The 18,091-nt window shown below is 44.8% G+C and overlaps 1 protein-coding gene across 5 annotated transcripts in view; it reads left to right on the top strand.

The window, feature by feature from the left end:
• The first annotated feature begins 4,889 nt into the window (after positions 1–4,889).
• LOC143784331 (endoribonuclease YbeY-like) overlaps positions 4,890–18,091 on the top strand; it is a 46,715-nt gene continuing 33,513 nt past the window's right edge. Inside the window, exons 1-3 of one of the 5 annotated variants that reach the window (XM_077272495.1) lie at positions 4,954–5,019; positions 6,985–7,017; positions 13,563–13,679. Coding sequence is in view for 2 of the 5 variants with exons in the window: in XM_077272493.1 (XP_077128608.1) it covers positions 5,018–5,019 (2 nt within the window). In the remaining 3 variants the exon portion in view is untranslated. Of the gene's footprint in view, positions 5,020–6,984; positions 7,018–13,562; positions 13,680–18,091 lie in introns of those variants that run through there. The other 4 variants (XM_077272496.1, XM_077272493.1, XM_077272494.1 and 1 more) reach the window with 4 other exon arrangements.

The following is an 18,091-nucleotide window of genomic DNA, read 5'->3' as shown; positions in this document are numbered from 1 at the left end:
TTTTGGAATATTGTCTACATCAAATGCCCTTTTGATACTAAGTATTCCTTGCACTAAGCGTGGTGTACATTAAACCACTTCTGAAAAATGGATTTGTTTCTGTAGACAAAACAAGGTTTATTTACATTTATTCTGACCATGAAATTGCCATTATGGGAACATTAATGTGAGTGTGAGCATTGGACTGCTGTCCGTGATTTGATCTTTATCTTAAAATGCATGGGGGGCACAGCTTTACTGGTTATGAAACACATCCCCTTGTTGGAGGTTTATTCCCACCCTGTTTTTTAGCCTTTCTCCCTACTTTTTTCTTTTGATGTATATTTTTAATCATGTGTCAATAAATTGCAATTTTTTAAAAGAAATTATTGCCGGAATCTCTCTATATCTATATCCGAAGGCGGTAAATGGTCGTTATTTAGGATTAGTGTGAATTGTAATTTGGAGTGTCTAGCACCTTAAATTATGTGTTTTGGACCCTATTGTTGAATTAGTCAGATTAGGGTTAGTTTTTCATTAGCCAGACAAATATAAAAATGGCCCGCAGAACATTCAGCGCAGAGCAAACATACAGCCAACTTTGCTCCAGCAGTGAAACTGAATCTGCCTCTGAAGCAGAGCAGTTTTCAGGCAGTGACAATGACTCTTCCTCCACAGGATCCCACAGCCTGATGGTAGCGGAGTCGTTCATTACTGCTAAAGCATCAGAGGCAGGACCAAGTACTGCAGTCCCCCCAACGCTCTGGTATAATGATTCTTCATTTTCCCTTCAAATTCCTCCTTTTTCTGCAGCCCCTGGAATAAGACTAGATGTCACCAACTTTACTTCCATTATTTTTTTCCAAATTTTCATTAGCCCAGAAGTCCTAGAATTAATTGACCACCAAACAAACTTGTATGCCTAACAATACATCTCCCGAAAACCCACTGCCTTTCATTTCCGTTCCCAGATCCCAACAAATGTCCCACAAATAAAAAAAAATTAGGCCTTATCCTGATTATGGGTTTAGTAAAAAAAACACATTCCGCTCCTACTGGGCAACTAAAGCTGTCCACAGCACACCCGTATTTGCAGCGTTCATGTCCCAAGTCCATTATGAAGCCCTGATGAGAATCCTCCACTTCAGTGACAATTCCCAAGCCCCCCCCCCCCCAAAAAAAAATAATAATAATAATGACTCTAGCTATGATCGGCTAAGTAGAGACCCCTAATTTCTCTAATACAAAATTAATTTGCACATTCCTATACCCCAGAGAAAAATGTGGCGGTCGACGAGTCTTTGATGTGCTACAAGGGCCATCTGTCATTCCGCCAATTGATCCCTTCCAAGCGAGGCAAATATGGCATAAAAATGTAAAAAACTTGTGAGAGCTCATCAGGGTACACTTCCACCTTCCAAATTTATGAAGGTAGGAACCTACCGCCAAGTCAACCCCCTAAACTGCCCCCAGACATCTGGCATCCCTGGCAAAATTGCCTTGGAGCTAATTACGCCCTTTCTTCATCAAGGGTACCACGTCTACACAGGCAATTATTACAAATACATTATTATATTTCAAATACAGGGGCCTGTGGGACAGTCAGGAAAAACAGAGTGGGGTTTCCGTCAGAGTTTGCGTCCAGACGTTTGGAGAGGGGGGCGTCATTCTCACTCGCAAGTGACCAACTTCTTGCAGTGAAGTGGAATGACAGGAAGGACGTCTACACTGCATGCGGACACCACTGTGACGGTCAGAAACAAGGGCGCCATCAGGGACAAGGAAAAAAAGGTCTGCGTCACAGACTATAATAAATACATGGGAGACATTGAATTGTCAGACCAGGTTCTGCAACAATACCCGGTGGAGAAGACGACGGCCTGGTACAAAAAGGTGGCAATCTATCATATCCAAGCTGCCACAAACAACAGCTTTGTATAAAACGTCCCAAGGACCGCTTACATTCCTCCCAATTTCAGGAAAAAAATTGTAGAGGGCCTCATGATTGAGTCGATGTCACAGGGGGAAGCCTTCGACTCTTAAGATGCCCGGAGACTTGCAGAGCGCCATTAGCCTCGCCCTGTCCCTAGCACTCCCACCCAAAGGTATCCTCAAATAAGATGCCGGGTTTGTAGGAAGCATGGCAGACAGAGTGCTTCCCAGTACTATTTTTTGTAGGAAGCATGGCAGACGGAGGAATTCCCAGTACTATTGCCCCACATGCCCATCCCAACCAGGCCTTTGCATCTCCCCGTTTTGAGACCTACCACACTTCTTACAATTATTAGGGGGTTTTTTTTCAATTTCAATTCAAGCTACAGAAAGACCTGGAATCAGCAGGTACAATTGTTTGAAGGAAACTATCACCAACACCCTCACTAATATGGGCACTACACTCACCCCACACACATGTAAATCGAAAACACAAAATGATGGAATCACTTTTTTTTTTACTCGTTTTTATATCACTATTAATTCCACACTGCATATCAGGCATCAGCTGTTTTCTTGCATTTACAGTATTAATAAAGATGATTAAGTGTAAATTAATCTTATCTGTACTTCAACATGACGCAAGAGAAAAATATAACTTATCCACAAAAGGATAAATAGGGATACGGAAAATGACGTAACTGTGAGAAAATAAAGGAAAAACACATCTTAGAATATCCTAAAAACTTCAAAAATGTTAATTCCAAAATAGAGATTCAGAGTTGTGTGATCAGTAATATCTGATGATAAAACTCAGTAGATCATGGAAGAGAATTATATAGACATATACTTGAACGAAAAAAATCGGTCCGAGTTTCATCATTGATATTTTATATCAGTTTGGTCGCGTGTCAATTTTTATCATCAAAGTTTGTCAGAGTCTTATTAGTTGTTCTCAGGTAAGAAAGCAGAAAAAGTTCATCAGTCAATGAAGAACGGACTCTGCACAGATGACATCTGAGTGCTGACTGATGATTTCTTCCTGGAGCTATAGGCTTGCCTCAATTTACTTCCAACACTTAGATCACTATCGGACAGGTCTCCACGATTTTGCGCGGACCCCTCGGGCAGACGTGTGAATAGCCCCGTTAACTATTAGGGTATATGCACAAGCTTGAGTAACATTTCTGAACCATTTCTGCATCTCGTGGCCGAAACAACACAGCTGTAAAAACGTGTTTGCCCTGCATTTGACTGAAAAGAGTGAAGTCAATCGTGAAAGACGCTGGGTAAAAACGCACAGAAAACTGACATGAAGATTATTTTCAGCACCAAATCTGCAACACAGACTCAATGTGTGCATGACGTCAGGTTTCTCATTCACTTTGCTAAAACCCTGTTTTGCTTCAGGGTTTGTCACAAATCCGCAACGTTTGCACACAGTCCTATAGGTACGAGTGACATTTGCCAAAAACATGAAGTCGTAAAAGAAAACCTGACGTGTGAACAAGTCCTTAGGTGTAAGCAGTAATACCCAACTGCCTGCTCATATACATGTAAGGTATATACACAGGGCGTGTACACATGGACTGCTGCCGTGGACACACGATTTACTGCAGGTTTCTGGAGGATTAGCCTCATGACATAAGTGCGCTGCCTCAGCAAAGGCAGAATAAATGTAGTTGTTTTTCTTTTTGCGCCTTAAAATGCACGTTTTTCCCTCTTTTTCCTGTGGTCACTAATACGCCGTTTTTATTTTGCATTACGGCGCTGTAAGATCATGTTTCTGCCTCGTCTGTTTTTAATTAGATCTTTTTAATACTGTGATTTTCAGATCCTTTATGGAGCTCTCCGTGGCGTTTTCTCTCCTCCCAACTATAAACTTATTGTAGTTTTATCATTTTTCTGCTTTGTTGCATTTTTTTAATGAAATTTACACATAATGTGCTGATTTTTCCATCTTTTGCGCTCAATTATTTTCTCTCATCGCTTCCTTCGCTCTTGGAGGATCTCTGTATTATTTAGTAAGGCTATGTGCACACGTTAAGGATTTGCCTTAGGAATTTCTGGTGCAGATTCTGCATGTCTTGGCAGAAAACGCTGCGAATTTGTCACTTTTTTTTGCGGTTTTGCTGCATTTTTTTTTTGCGGTTTTCAGCGTGTTTTACCCCTGCGGATTTCTATAATGGAATGGGTACAAAAACGCTGCAGATCCACACAAAAGTGACATGCTGCTTCTTTTAATCGGCAGCATTTCCGCACGGAATTTTCCGCACCATGAGCACAGCATTTTTTTTTTCTCATTGATTCACATTGTACTGTAACTCACTGACGGATCTGCAGCGTTTCTGCACGGTAAAAAAACGCTGCGGATCCACAGAGAATCCACAACGTGTGCACACAGCCTTTAGTGTTTGGTCACTTTTGTGCCGTCATTTGCTGTCGCTATTGATCATTTACGATCACTTTTTGTCCGCTCTGCGGCATGTTTCCCCCTCATCTCGGCAGTTTCCTCATTTACAACAGCACATGTATTAGTGAGATTTTCTGCTAGATTAAGTTCTGAACTAACACTACAGATTTCCTGACATTTCAGCGTCTATATAATAGTTCTCAGACACCGCTCTGGCTTTCTTCACAGGAACCATCATGTGAGGTAATTTTACCTCATGGAATCACTAAATCCCTAGAACATATTCCCACTAACGGCATTTACAGCAAGGAGTGCTGTCTGCTATCTAACTACCATAGCTTCGCTGTGTAATGGTGTCACAGACAAGTTTCCTGCCCTCACAGCTCACACAACCTCCTCTCCACATCGCACGTGTAATAAAATGGCGCCGTCGCCGTGGCATCGCTCCTTTTATACCACAGTGGACAGAGCGTCATCGCAGAGATATCCAGCGACACCTGGTGGTGGGAGGACGGATTGCTAGATAATATTACACAGTGTGCTACAGGACCTTCCGTGACGTCATGCCCATGTGACCAGGCTCGTATGTGGCTGCTGTTGGTGCTATAGGACCTTCCGTGACGTCACGCCCATGTGACCAGGCTCGTATGTGGCTGCTGTTGGTGCTATAGGACCTTCCGTGACGTCACGACCATGTGAGTATATACTGCGCGGTCCTCCTGGTGTCAGGGCTCCTCCTCCTCCAGCTGTGAAGTCTTGTGTGCAGAAACATTGTATAAATAAAGTTGTGTGAGACTTCAGTGTGTGTGGATGCAGCAGAGCGGAGTTTGCTGTTTGGCACATGTACAAGTGACTGAGTGGTTATAGCCAGGCATAGTTTGCCGTGTAGCAGCAGAGCCGAGTTTGCCGTGTAGCAGAGCCGAGTTTTCCGTGCAGCAAAGCCGAGTTTGCCGTGCAGCAGAGCCGAGTTTGCCGTGCAGCAGAGCCGAGTTTGCCGTGCAGCAGAGCCGAGTTTGCCGTGCAGCAGAGCCGAGTTTTCCGTGTAGCAGAGCCGGGTTTTCCGTGTAGCAGAGCCGAGTTTGCCGTGCAGCAGAGCCGAGTTTTCCGTGTAGCAGAGCCGGGTTTTCCGTGTAGCAGAGCCGAGTTTGCCGTGCAGCAGAGCCGAGTTTTCCGTGTAGCAGAGCCGGGTTTTCCGTGTAGCAGAGCCGAGTTTGCCGTGCAGCAGAGCCGGGTTTTCCGTGTAGCAGAGCCGGGTTTTCCGTGTAGCAGAGCCGAGTTTGCCGTGCAGCAGAGCCGAGTTTTCCGTGTAGCAGAGCCGGGTTTTCCGTGTAGCAGAGCCGAGTTTGCCGTGCAGCAGAGCCGAGTTTTCCGTGTAGCAGAGCCGAGTTTGCCGTGCAGCGGTTACATGATCATTAGACTTATGAGGCTGTGGGAGATAATAAAGTAATAAAGTGTTTTACAATGGGGAAAAGGTTTTTTATTTTCTACTTTTTCTATTTTTTGGGTCATCTTTTAATATCAGTAAATTTTCTTCATATTTTTTCCATTTTTTTCTGGTTGCGTCGTTTTCTTGTTTCATTTTTTAACCCCTTTACCCCCAAGGGTGGTTTGCATGTTAATGACCGGGCCAATTTTTACAATTCTGACCACTGTCCATTTATGACGGGTGGGGAACCTCCGGCCCCAGGGCCATTTACAGCCCTCAATGACCTTTTATCAGGCCCCCGGGCAGATTCTCCTGGACCACATTCTTAGGCAGGGAGCTGTATTTTGATTGCCACCAGCTCATTCATTTCTCCTTGCTCTGTTAGCACACACACAGTGATCACTACTGAACCCTGAAGGGCATGCAATGAAAGATTAGGTCCTGACACCAGTGCCAGAGTCAGGATGTACGTTGTGGGCGGAGTTTGTACGGCCAGCACCGAAAACGCAACAGATCAAAAAAAGGACCATGTCAATTCTTTTTGCAGATCGGCAGCATTTCTGCTCCCATTGACTTCCATTGATTTAGTCAAAACCGCAGGATTAGGCCGGTTTCACACGTCAGTGGCTCCGGTACGTGTGGTGACAGTTTCCTCACGTACCGGAGCCACTGACACATGTAGACACATTGAAATCAATGCATCTGTGCTGATGTCATTGATTTTTTGCGGACCGTGTCTCCGTGTGTCAAACACGGAGACATGTCAGTGTTCGTGGGAGCGCACTTATTACACGGACCCATTAAAGTCAATGATCTGCATTAATCCATGTAATAACGAGTGTCCCACAACGATCTCCCGTGGCGAGCTGTCACATCGGAAGATGCGACTGCTCTCAGGGGCTCCAGGATACAATGGTGGAAGGTATCCTTCCGCACTGTATCCCTCCGCCGCTATGGGTACAGTATACTTCATACTGTCACTTGCGGCCCAGCTGCGTGGGAAAATTCTCACGCAGCAGTGCCGTAAAGTGAGAGCAATGAACTCATTGAACCCTCAGTTATAGCACTGCAAGAGCCATTGTCTCCTGTCAGTGTGTCACTAGAGGCCTATAGAGCGGTGACATCTCCTGATGTCACTGTTCTATAGGGGAGATTGTCATGGGACACTCATTATTAATTGGACTGCGTCGAACAGGAAGTACACAGTTGGTTTATTACTTTTAATTTTTTTCAGGTGATTGATGACTTCGGGGAATTAGGCGTGGTTGTAAGTATGGTGAAATTAAGAATACTAAAATACTTTATTCTGGCAGTGTCTTTTTTTAACTCTTTCACTACTGTAGGATTAATAATGGATAGGTGTCTTATTGGCGCCTCTCCATTACTAACCCGGCTTAATGTCACATTACAATACAAAGGAAGGTGACATTAACCCCTTATTACCCCATATGCCACCGCTACAGGGCAGTGGGAAGAGAGGGGCTAAGTGCCGGAATTGACGCATCTTACAGATGCGCCATTTCTGGGGCGGCTGGGAGCTGGTATTTGTAGCAGGGGGGGCAATATGCATGGTCCCTTCCTAGATTATGAATATCAGCCCGCAGCTATCTGTATACCCTTTTCTGGCTATTAATTATAGGGGGACCCCACATCATTTTTTTGGGGGGGTCCCCCTATTTTACCAGCCAGTAAAGGCTAAATATACAGCTGCGGGCTGATATTCATAGCCTGGGAAGCTCCATACGTGTTAACCCCTTCCTAGGCTACAAACATTGGCCCCCAGTTGCTGGCTTTCCCACACTGGACTTGAAAATTGCGCTGGAGCCCATGCAATTTTTTTCAGATTAAACCGATATTGCGTTTAAGGCCGGGGTCACACTTGTGATAAACTCGCACCTCAATACCCGGCATTGCAGCCGGCACTTGGGACCGGAGTGTGCGGCTGCATATATTTCTATGCATCTGAACACTCCGGTCCCGATTTGCGGCGGCAGTGCCGAGCATTGAGGTGAGACTCGGGCGAGTTTCTCGCAAGTGTGACCCCGGCTAATGCAGAATTTGTGTGTGTGTCTTTATTTAACTCTTTATGTACCATTTTGCTATGTTTATCACTAAACATCTATCTTTCTGTGTGTGTAAACATTATTCTTCAATGCAGTGTGTAAATGAAGAGGTTGGACAAGAAATGACATCACAATTCTTTTTTTTTGTTCAATAATAGACCTTTATTTAGCTTTCAAAAACGCATACAAATCCACACAAAAAAAACGCACCAAAAATGCTCTGAGTTTTAGCTGTGTTTTCTGGCAAGAGATGCAGATTCTGTGCGGAAAAATCCGCAGGCAAATCTGCAACGTGTGCACATAGCCTTAATCAGAGAGTGGTGTCACACAAAATACTTAATAAATAACATTTCCCACATGTCTACCGTATTTTTCGGACTATAAGACGCACCGGACCATAAGGCGCACCCCAAATTTGGGGTGAAAATTGCAGAAAAAAAGATTTTTTATAAGATGGGGGTCCGTCTTATTGTCCGAATTTACAGTATCTTACCTGAGGGCTGGCGGTGGCAGCGCTCCATTACTGACTGGGCAGTGACACGCATGACCACAAGCTGGCAGTGACAGCGCTCCATTACTGACTGGGTAGTGACACACATGACCACAGGCTGGCAGTGACAGCGCTCCAGTACTGGCTGGGCAGTGACACACATGAGCACAGGCTGGCAGTGACAGCGCTCCAGTACTGGCTGGGCAGTGACACGCATGACCACAAGCTGGCAGTGACAGGGCTCCATTACTGACTGGGCAGTGACACACATGACCACAGGCTGGCAGTGACAGCGCTCCAGTACTGGCTGGGCAGTGACACACATGACCACAGGCTGGCAGTGACAGCGCTCCAGTACTGGCTGGGCAGTGACACACATGAGCACAGGCTGGCAGTGACAGCGCTCCAGTACTGGCTGGGCAGTGACACGCATGACTACAGGCTGGCAGTGACAGCGCTCCATTACTGACTGGGCCGCTGTTTACCATCTCGACCGAAACTAGCATTGCGGCCTGCTGCCGAGCGCCTCACACGCAGCCTCCATATTGGCCGCGCCGCCTGTGTGTATGCGCGGCTGCGGTGTGCGGCGTATAACCAGGCAGCAGTGAAATAAAAGCTCAGAGCAACAGTAACTGTGTATTGCATCAAGGCTCGGCCATTGCTCTCCACATGAGGGTGCAGAAGCCCCATACCATACGCGTCCAGCACAACCGCTCACCGCACAGGCACATGACAGCTCACATCGTACTCACTTTTTCCACTGCTTTTTTCACTGCCGCGGCCCAGTGACCCACCCCCGCATTGTGCTCCCCCCCCCACACCACTGCGTGAGAGGGGTCCCTTTCCCCGGTGAGGTGATGCAGCAGCCCGGTAAGCAGCAGAGCCGGGTGAATCCTGTAGTAATCGGTGGTGGCGGCCATCTTCCTGAGGCCGCGCGTGAGCAGATGGAGCGCTCTGCTTCCCGGGGCTTCAGGAAAATGGCCACCACGATCTCCATCTGCGCACGCGCGGCCTCCCGCGGCCATTTTCCTGAAGCCCCGGAAAACAGAGCACTCCATCTGCGCACGCGCGGCCTCAGGCAGATGGCCGCCACCACTGATAACTACAGGATTCACCCGGCTCTGCTGCTTACCGGGCTGCTGCATCATCTCACCGGTGAAAGGGACCCCGCTCACTGCGCCTCCTCATCCCAGCACCTCTGCCGCCACACCTCTGCCACCACACCTCTGCCACCGCACCTCTGCCACCGCACCTCTGCCGCCACGGTAAGCCTGCATTGCGACTATTAGATGCCCCCCCCCATTTTTCCCCCTTTTTTTGGGGGGGGGAAAGTGCGTCTTGTAGTCCGAAAAATACGGTACTTTACATCAGCACAATTTAGGAACCAAAATGTTTTTTTGTTAGGAAGTTATAAGAGATAAAAGTTGACCAGCAATTTCTCATATTTACACCACCATTTTTTTTTAGGGACCACGTCACATTTAAAGTCACTTTGAGGGGTCTATATGATAGAAAATACCCAAAAGTAAAAAAGTGACACCATTCTAAAAACTGCACCCCTCAAGGAGCGCAAAACCACATTCAAGAAGTTTATTAACCCTTCAGGTGTTTCACAGGAATATTTTGAATGTTTTAAAAAAATGAACATTTAACTTTTTTTCACAAAAAAATTGTTTTATTTTACCAAGGGTAACAGGAGGAATTGGACCTCAAAAGTTGCTGTGCAATTTGTCCTGAGTACGTTGATACCCCATATGTGGGGGTAAATCACTGTTTGGGCGCACGGCAGAGCTCGGAAGGGAAGGAGCGCCATTTTACTTTTTCAATGTAGAATTGGCTGGAATTGAGATAGGACGCCATGCCGCATTTGGAGAGCCCCTGGTGTGCCTAAACAGTGGAAACCCCCCACAAGTGACCCCATTTTGGAAAGTAGACCCCCTAAGGAACTTATCTAGATGTATGGTCAGCACTTTGAACCCCCAAGTGCTTCATACAAGTTTATAACGTAGAGCCATAAAAACAAAATATCATATTGTTTCCACAAAAATGATCTTTTCACCTCCAATTTTTTATTTTCTCAAGGTTAACAGGAGAAATTGGATCCCAGGAGTTATTGGGCAATTTCTCCTGAGTACGCTGATACCCCCTATGTGTGGGGATAAACCACTGTTTGGGCTCTTGGCGGAACACAAAAAGGAAGGAGCGCCAGATTTTACTGTTATGTTTTGCAGGTGCCATGACCCACTGGGAGAGCCCATGAGGAGCTAAAACATCAGAACCCCCCATAAGTGACCCCATTTTACCAACTACACCTCTCAATGAATTTATCTAGCGGTGCAGTGATCATATTGACACCATGGGTGTGCCACAGAATTTTATACCATTGGGCAGTGAGGACAAAATAACTGCATTTTTACCACCAAAATTTTGTTTCAGCCAAATATTTTATAAATGGGTAAAATGGCAACAAAATTTGTCCCACAATTTCTAGTGAACGTTGCAGTACCCCATGTGTGGCTGTACACTACTGCTTAGCCATGCAGAGATGCCTGTTCAAGTGAATGGGTCTGTGCACATGTCAGTGTGTTTCCACAGACCGTGTGTCCGTGGGCAAAACACGCTGACATGTCCATTTTTTAATGTCAGAACGGGCCATAAAACGTCCCGCACACGTGCATTCACATAACATACATGGATGTCATCAATGTGACACGCATCGGCACTAGGAAAGAAGCGTTACAGTAAACGCTGTTCCCCGGCGCTGGGTGCTGAACACGGCTCTTTTCATTCTACCCTGCTCTGCCGGAGATCTGCACGAGCAGGGGAGATTGATGAGAGTTACATTTAAGTAATAAAAGAGGCAACAGTAATTTTAAAAAAATGGCGTGGGTTCCCCCCTATTTTTGATAACCAGTCAGACACAACTCACAGCTGGGGGCTGCAACCCACAGCTCTCAGCTTCAGCAAGGTTGGTTATCAAGAATAGAGGGGTCCCCACGCTGTTTTTTTTTTAAATTATTTACATAAATAATTTTTAAAATGGCATGAGGTCCCCCTGTTTTTGACAACCAGCCTTGATAAAGCTCACAGCTGGGAACTGGTATTCTGAGGCTGGTAAGGGGCCATGGATATTGACCCCTCCAACCTAAAAACAGCAGCCCACAGCTGCCCAGAAAAGGCACATCTATTACATGTGCCAATTCTGGCGCTGTGCCCTGCTCTTCCCACTTGCCCTGTAGCGGTGGCAAGTCGGGTAATATTTGTGGGGGGTTGATGTCACCTTTCAGGTGATATCAAGCTCACAGCTTAGTAATGGACACCTATCCATTACTAAGCCTATAGTTATATGGTAAATAAGACACAGCCGGAATACAGTCCTTTATTTGAAAAAATGTCACAGACTCCTTTATTAATCTCAATTAAACCATACTTACTGCATTGCCTAATTCCACTGAAGCCCTCGATCTCCTGTAATAAAAATGAAATAAAAAAGCAACAATATACCCATACCTGTCCAGCTTTGTGTCCCACGCAGTAATCTATGTCTGGGAGGATATACAGTTTTCAACCTGGACGGTGCTAAGATGCCACCGTCTCGGCCGAAAACCACTGGTGAATCAGCTGCTGGGAACGCAGCGTCAGTAACCAGAGGTGACGTCATAGAGGTCACCTTCAGTCACTGAGCTCCGTTCCCAGTCTGGCTGCGCTGCGATCAGATCCCCGCTAGCACAGTGAGCGCACATGGTGCTAGCGGGGATCTCACCGAAGTCGACGCAGCGTCAGTATTCAAGGGTGACGTCATAGAGGTTACCTTCGGTCACTGGTTGTCAAAAATGGGGGGGACCAAATAAGTAAAAAAAAAAAAAAAAAAAAACAGTGTGGGGACCCCTCTATTCTTGATAACCAGCCTTGCTGAAGCTGAAAGCTGAGGGTTGCAGCACACAGCTGTGAGTTTTGTCTGGCTGGTTATCAAAAATAGGGGGGAACCCACACAGTGTTATTTTTTTTAAATTACCGTAATTATTTACAGCGCAGGAGCGGCAGATGAATACGCCAAACGCTGCTCCTGCTGTCACTGATATTAGCTGCAGCAGGGGTGGGATCATGGGAGTAATAGTCCTAGATTCAGCTGCCACCTGCTGTCTCTTTTATTACTTAAATATAACTCTCATCTTTCTCCTCTGCTCGCGCTGATCGCCGGCAGAGCAGGGCAGAAGGATGAGAACCGTGTTCAGCACCCGGCACCGGGGAACAGCGCTTACTGTAATACTTCTTCCCTGGCGCCAGTCCTTGTGGTATTGATGCAGCACACGCATGCCACACGTGTGCCGCAAGTATTACACACGTGGACACTGACATCTCCGGTACCGGAAATATCAGGACGTGTGAAAGAGACGTTATAGTGGGGTTTTATAGCGGATTTTTATATTTGGCAGCTGTCACACGCTAAAATATTAAAATTAATATTAAAAATAAAATAAATGTTTTTTGTTTCTCCACATTTTGAGAGCTATAATTTTTCCATATTTTGGTCCACAGAGTCATGTGAGGTCTTGTTTTTTGCGGGGCGAACTGACTTTTTATTGGTGACATTTTCGGGCACGTGACATTTTTTGATCGCTTTCTATTCCGATTTTTGAAGGTAGAATGAGCAAAAACCAGCTATTCATGAATTTCCTTTTTTGGGAGGTGTTGATACCGTTCCACGTTTGGTAACATTTATAAAACAGTTTTATTCTTCGGGTCAGTATGATTACAGCGATAACTCATTTATATAATTTTTTTATGTTTTGGCGCTTTTATATAATCAAAACTATTTTATAGAAAAAAATTTTGCGTCGCTTTATTCTGAGGACTATAACTTTATTTTTTCGCTGATGGAGCTATATGGGGGCTTATTTTTTGCGGGACAAGATGACATTTTCAGTGGTCCCATGGGAATTTATATCCATCTTTTTGATCGCGTGTTATTCCACTTTTAGTTCGGCGGTATGATGATAAAGCGTTTTTTTTTATGGTGTTCACTAAAGGGGTTAAGTATTTGGACAGTTTTATAGGTTGGGTCATTGCGGATGCGGCGATATCAAATATGTGTATTTTTTATTGTTTAGATTTTTTCATTCAAATATTTATTTAGTGATAAAATATATATTGATTTTTTTATTAGTTTTGATTTTTTTTTTTTTTTATATTTTTACAATTACATTTTTTTTCCAACTTTTTTACTTTGTCCCACTATGGGACAATCATTTTTTGCAGGCTGATCGCTTCTATAGCATGTAGATAAAGCGCATGATCATCAAGTTTCCTCGCTCTGGTCTCCCTCGTCAAAGCTGAAGCGAAACGCGCGTTGGGCCGTGCGGGCTTATCATTAGGGTATGTTTGACCATGGTAACATTTCATATGATTATGTTTGGTGCACCTTATAATTATTAGGTCTCATTTGTTTATTTATTCCCCTCATTTATGTTCATTGTGAATGGGATGTTATGGTATTTATTTGAGGGCCTATTATTTATTTATATATTTTTAATAAATGCACAGTGTTCACTTTAAATTGGGTACTTACCCCATATATGCACTTTATATTGAATCATGAACACGTAGTGCAATATAATTCATTTGGTACACCTGTAGTATTAATTTGGATGCATGCACAACGTTCATTTTATTTTTTATTCTCTATCTTGTTATATGTAATATAATATGAAATGAGAACAGTGCAATGAAATGAAATATACCTCAACTTTAATTAATGTACTTTTTTACGTTGAGATTTATATGTCCATGGTATGATTTTTGTTTACCCTAGAAATTTATTGTTTTATATGATTTACTATACCCTTTAATGATAATCTGCACTCTATTGCCACCTGGTGGTCCTTTCTTTTATTGTAATATTGTTATCATTATGTCTATAACTAGATGGTGGCCCGATTCTAACGCATTGGATATTCTAGAATATGCATGTCCACGTAGTATATTGCCCAGCGACGTAGTATATTGCCCAGTCACATAGTATATTGCCCAGCGACGTAGTATATTGCCCAGCCATGTAGTATATTGCCCAGCGACGTAGTATATTGCCCAGCCACGTAGTATATTGCCCAGTGACGTAGTATATTGCCCAGCCATGTAGTATATTGCCCAGCGACATAGTATATTGCCCAGTCATGTAGTATATTGCCCAGTCATGTAGTATATTGCCCAGCGATGTAGTATATTGCCCAGCGACGTAGTATATTGCCCAGCGACGTAGTATATTGCCCAGTCATGTAGTATATTGCCCAGTCATGTAGTATATTGCCCAGCGATGTAGTATATTGCCCAGCCACGTAGTATATTGCCCAGCGACGTAGTATATTGCCCAGTCATGTAGTATATTGCCCAGTCATGTAGTATATTGCCCAGTCATGTAGTATATTGCCCAGCCATGTAGTATATTGCCCAGCGATGTAGTATATTGCCCAGCCATGTAGTATATTGCCCAGCCATGTAGTATATTGCCCAGCCACGTAGTATATTGCCCAGCCATGTAGTATTTAGTATATTGCCCAGCCACGTAGTATATTGCCCAGCCAGGTAGTATATTGCCCAGTGACGTAGTATATTGCCCAGCCACATAGTATATTGCCCAGTCACGTACTATATTGCCCAGTGACGTAGTATATTGCCCAGCCACGTAGTATATTGCCCAGTCACGTAGTATATTGCCCAGTCACGTAGTATACAGCACAGAGCCACGTAGTATATTGCCAAGTCACGTAGTATATTGCCCAGCGACGTAGTATATTGCCCAGCCACGTAGTATATTGCCCAGCGATGTAGTATATTGCCCAGTTACGTAGTATATTGCCCAGTGACGTAGTATACAGCACAGAGCCACGTAGTATATTGCCCAGTGACGTAGTATATTGCCCAGCTATAGTAAATTGCCCAGTCACGTAGTATATTGCCCAGTTACGTAGTATATTGCCCAGTCACGTAGTATATTGCCCAGTGACGTAGTATACAGCACAGAGCCACGTAGTATATTGCCCAGTGACGTAGTATATTGCCCAGCTATAGTAAATTGCCCAGTCACGTAGTATATTGCCCAGTTACGTAGTATATTGCCAAGTCACGTAGTATATTGCCCAGCGACGTAGTATATTGCTCAGCGACGTAGTATATTGCCCAATTACGTAATATATTGCCCAGCTACGTAGTATACAGCACAGAGCCACGTAGTATATTGTCCAGTCACGTAGTATATTGCCCAGCCACGTAGTATATTGCCCAGCGACGTAGTATATTGCCCACTCACGTAGTATATTGCCGAGTGACGTAATATACAGCACAGAGCCACGTAGTATATTGCCAAGTCACGTAGTATATTGCCCAGCGACGTAGTATATTGCCCAGTTACGTAGTATATTGCCCAGCGACGTAGTATATTGCCCACTTACGTAGTATATTGCCCAGTCACTTAGTATATTGCCCAGTGACGTAATATACAGCACAGAGCCACGTAGTATATTGCCAAGTCACGTAGTATATTGCCCAGCGACGTAGTATATTGCCCAGTTACGTAGTATATTGCCCAGCGACGTAGTATATTGCCCAGCGACGTAGTATATTGCCCAGCCACGTAGTATATTGCTCAGCGCCGTAGTATATTGCCCAATTACGTAATATATTGCCCAGCGACGTAGTATACAGCACAGAGCCACGTAGTATATTGGCCAGTCACGTAGTATATTGCCCAGCGAAGTAGTATATTGCCCAGCCACGTAGTATATTGCTCAGCGCCGTAGTATATTGCCCAATTACGTAATATATTACCCAGCCACGTAGTATACAGCACAGAGCCACGTAGTATATTGGCCAGTCACGTAGTATATTGCCCAGCGAAGTAGTATACAGCACAGAGCCACGTAGTATATTGCCCAGCTATGTAGTATATTGCCCAGCCACGTTTGTCACAGGTTAAAAAATAAAAAATAAACATATACTCACCTTTCCAAGGGCCCTTTGTAGTCCACGGCAGCTTCCGGTCCTAGGGTTGGTCTGAGCGCAGGACCTGTGATGACGTCGAGGTCATATGACCGTGTAGCGGTCACATGACCGTGACCTCACGGCAGGTCCTTTCCACGCAGGCGCGCAGGACTTGTGATGACATCGCGGTCACATGACCGTGACGTCATGGCAGATCATTCTGCCATACCATCTTTGCCACCGCAACCTGCAATGGAAGATGGCGGGCTGCGCGAGTGGCTCAGCGGACTACAGAGGGTGAGTATAGCAGGTTTTTTTTTTTATTTATTATTTTTAACATTACATTTTGTACTATTGATGCCGCATAGGCAGCGTCAATAGTACAAAGTTGGGGACACACAGGGTTAATAGCGGCAGTAACGGAGTGCGTTACCCGCGGCATAACGCGGTCCGTTACCGCCGGCATTAACCCTGTGTGAGCGGTGACCGGAGGGGTGTATGCGGGCGCCGGGCAGTGAGTGCGGGAAGTAAGGAGCGGCCATTTTTTTCCGGACTGTGCGCGTCGCTGATTGGTCGCGGCAGCCATGACAGGCAGCTGGCGAGACCAATCAGCGAACGAATAACCGCGACAGACAGACAGACAGACGGAAGTACCCTTAGACAATTATATAGTAGATAAAATTTATATTTTAGTCAAAAATCTTTGGTTGTCGTTTCATATTTATAGGTGTTTTATAAAAAATAAGCTAGACATGTTTGGTGTCTATGAACTTGTAATGACCTGGAGAATCATAATGGCAGGTCAGTTTTAGCATTTGGTGAACCTAGCAAAAAAGCCAAACAAAAAAACAGTGTGGGATTGCACTTTCTTTGCAATTTCACCGCACTTGGATTTTTTTCCCGTTTTCTGATACACAACATGGTAAAACCAATGTCTTTCAAAAGTACAACTCGCCCCGCAAAAAATAAGCCCTCACATGGCCATATTGACGGAAAATTAAAAAGGTTATGGCTCTGGGAAGGAGGGGAGCGAAAAACAAAAACACAAAAACGAAAATACCTCCAGGGGTTAAGGGGGTTAAAAAGGTGAAAAATAAAATTCTCTCAGATCGATGTATACATGGAGGGGAGAAGGGGCGACGCACGCGGTATTGGTGCAGCACGTCCTCCTTTATTCTGTACAGTGCGAGCAATCACAGTGCTGCGGGTGCAAGGCGCCTAAAAGAGCAAAAATAAATCAATGTCCGCTCGCCATCTCTCCAACCATCAGTCGCCCCCATACAGATTAGACCATCGGCAAAAACTGTCGATATTGGGGAGTTCAGCGGGACATCAGTATAATGTGTATGGAACCTTATCTGTGCGGTGTCCAAAGCCCCGGAGCCTTATCATACCTCTATTTGCTGTACTTCTATTGTTCTCTGTTATCAGCCAAACAGAATGAAGGAACCTTGTCCTTGATATCTGCTCAGAAAAATACAATCTCCTCTTGTATCAGGCTAGGAGTGCCCGGCTGTCATCTATTGCTCTCTGTTGTCAGCCGTCTGTGACTGCGGAAGGGCCTTATAGCAGAATTTTAGTTTATACTATAATTATATACTTTCCCTCTTTTAGATCCTGCAGGCTGATGGCGGCAATTACTGTTGTGAATTCCGTTCTCGAACTCCCTCCTGTGGTCATGAATGGTACTTTGGTGAGTTCTGTCTGTGGACTCCCTCTGGTGGCTGTTAGTGGAGCTGCTGGTTCTTAAAGTTACTTCCTCAGCTGCCCTCGTTTAGGGCTAGGCTGGCTTCTCTATTTAACTCCACTCA

The sequence above is a fragment of the Ranitomeya variabilis genome, chromosome 7 (assembly GCF_051348905.1).
Source record: "Ranitomeya variabilis isolate aRanVar5 chromosome 7, aRanVar5.hap1, whole genome shotgun sequence".
Taxonomy (NCBI): domain Eukaryota; kingdom Metazoa; phylum Chordata; class Amphibia; order Anura; family Dendrobatidae; genus Ranitomeya; species Ranitomeya variabilis.
Note: the sequence above shows the minus strand (reverse complement) of the source record. Positions and strands in the feature narration are given on the sequence as shown.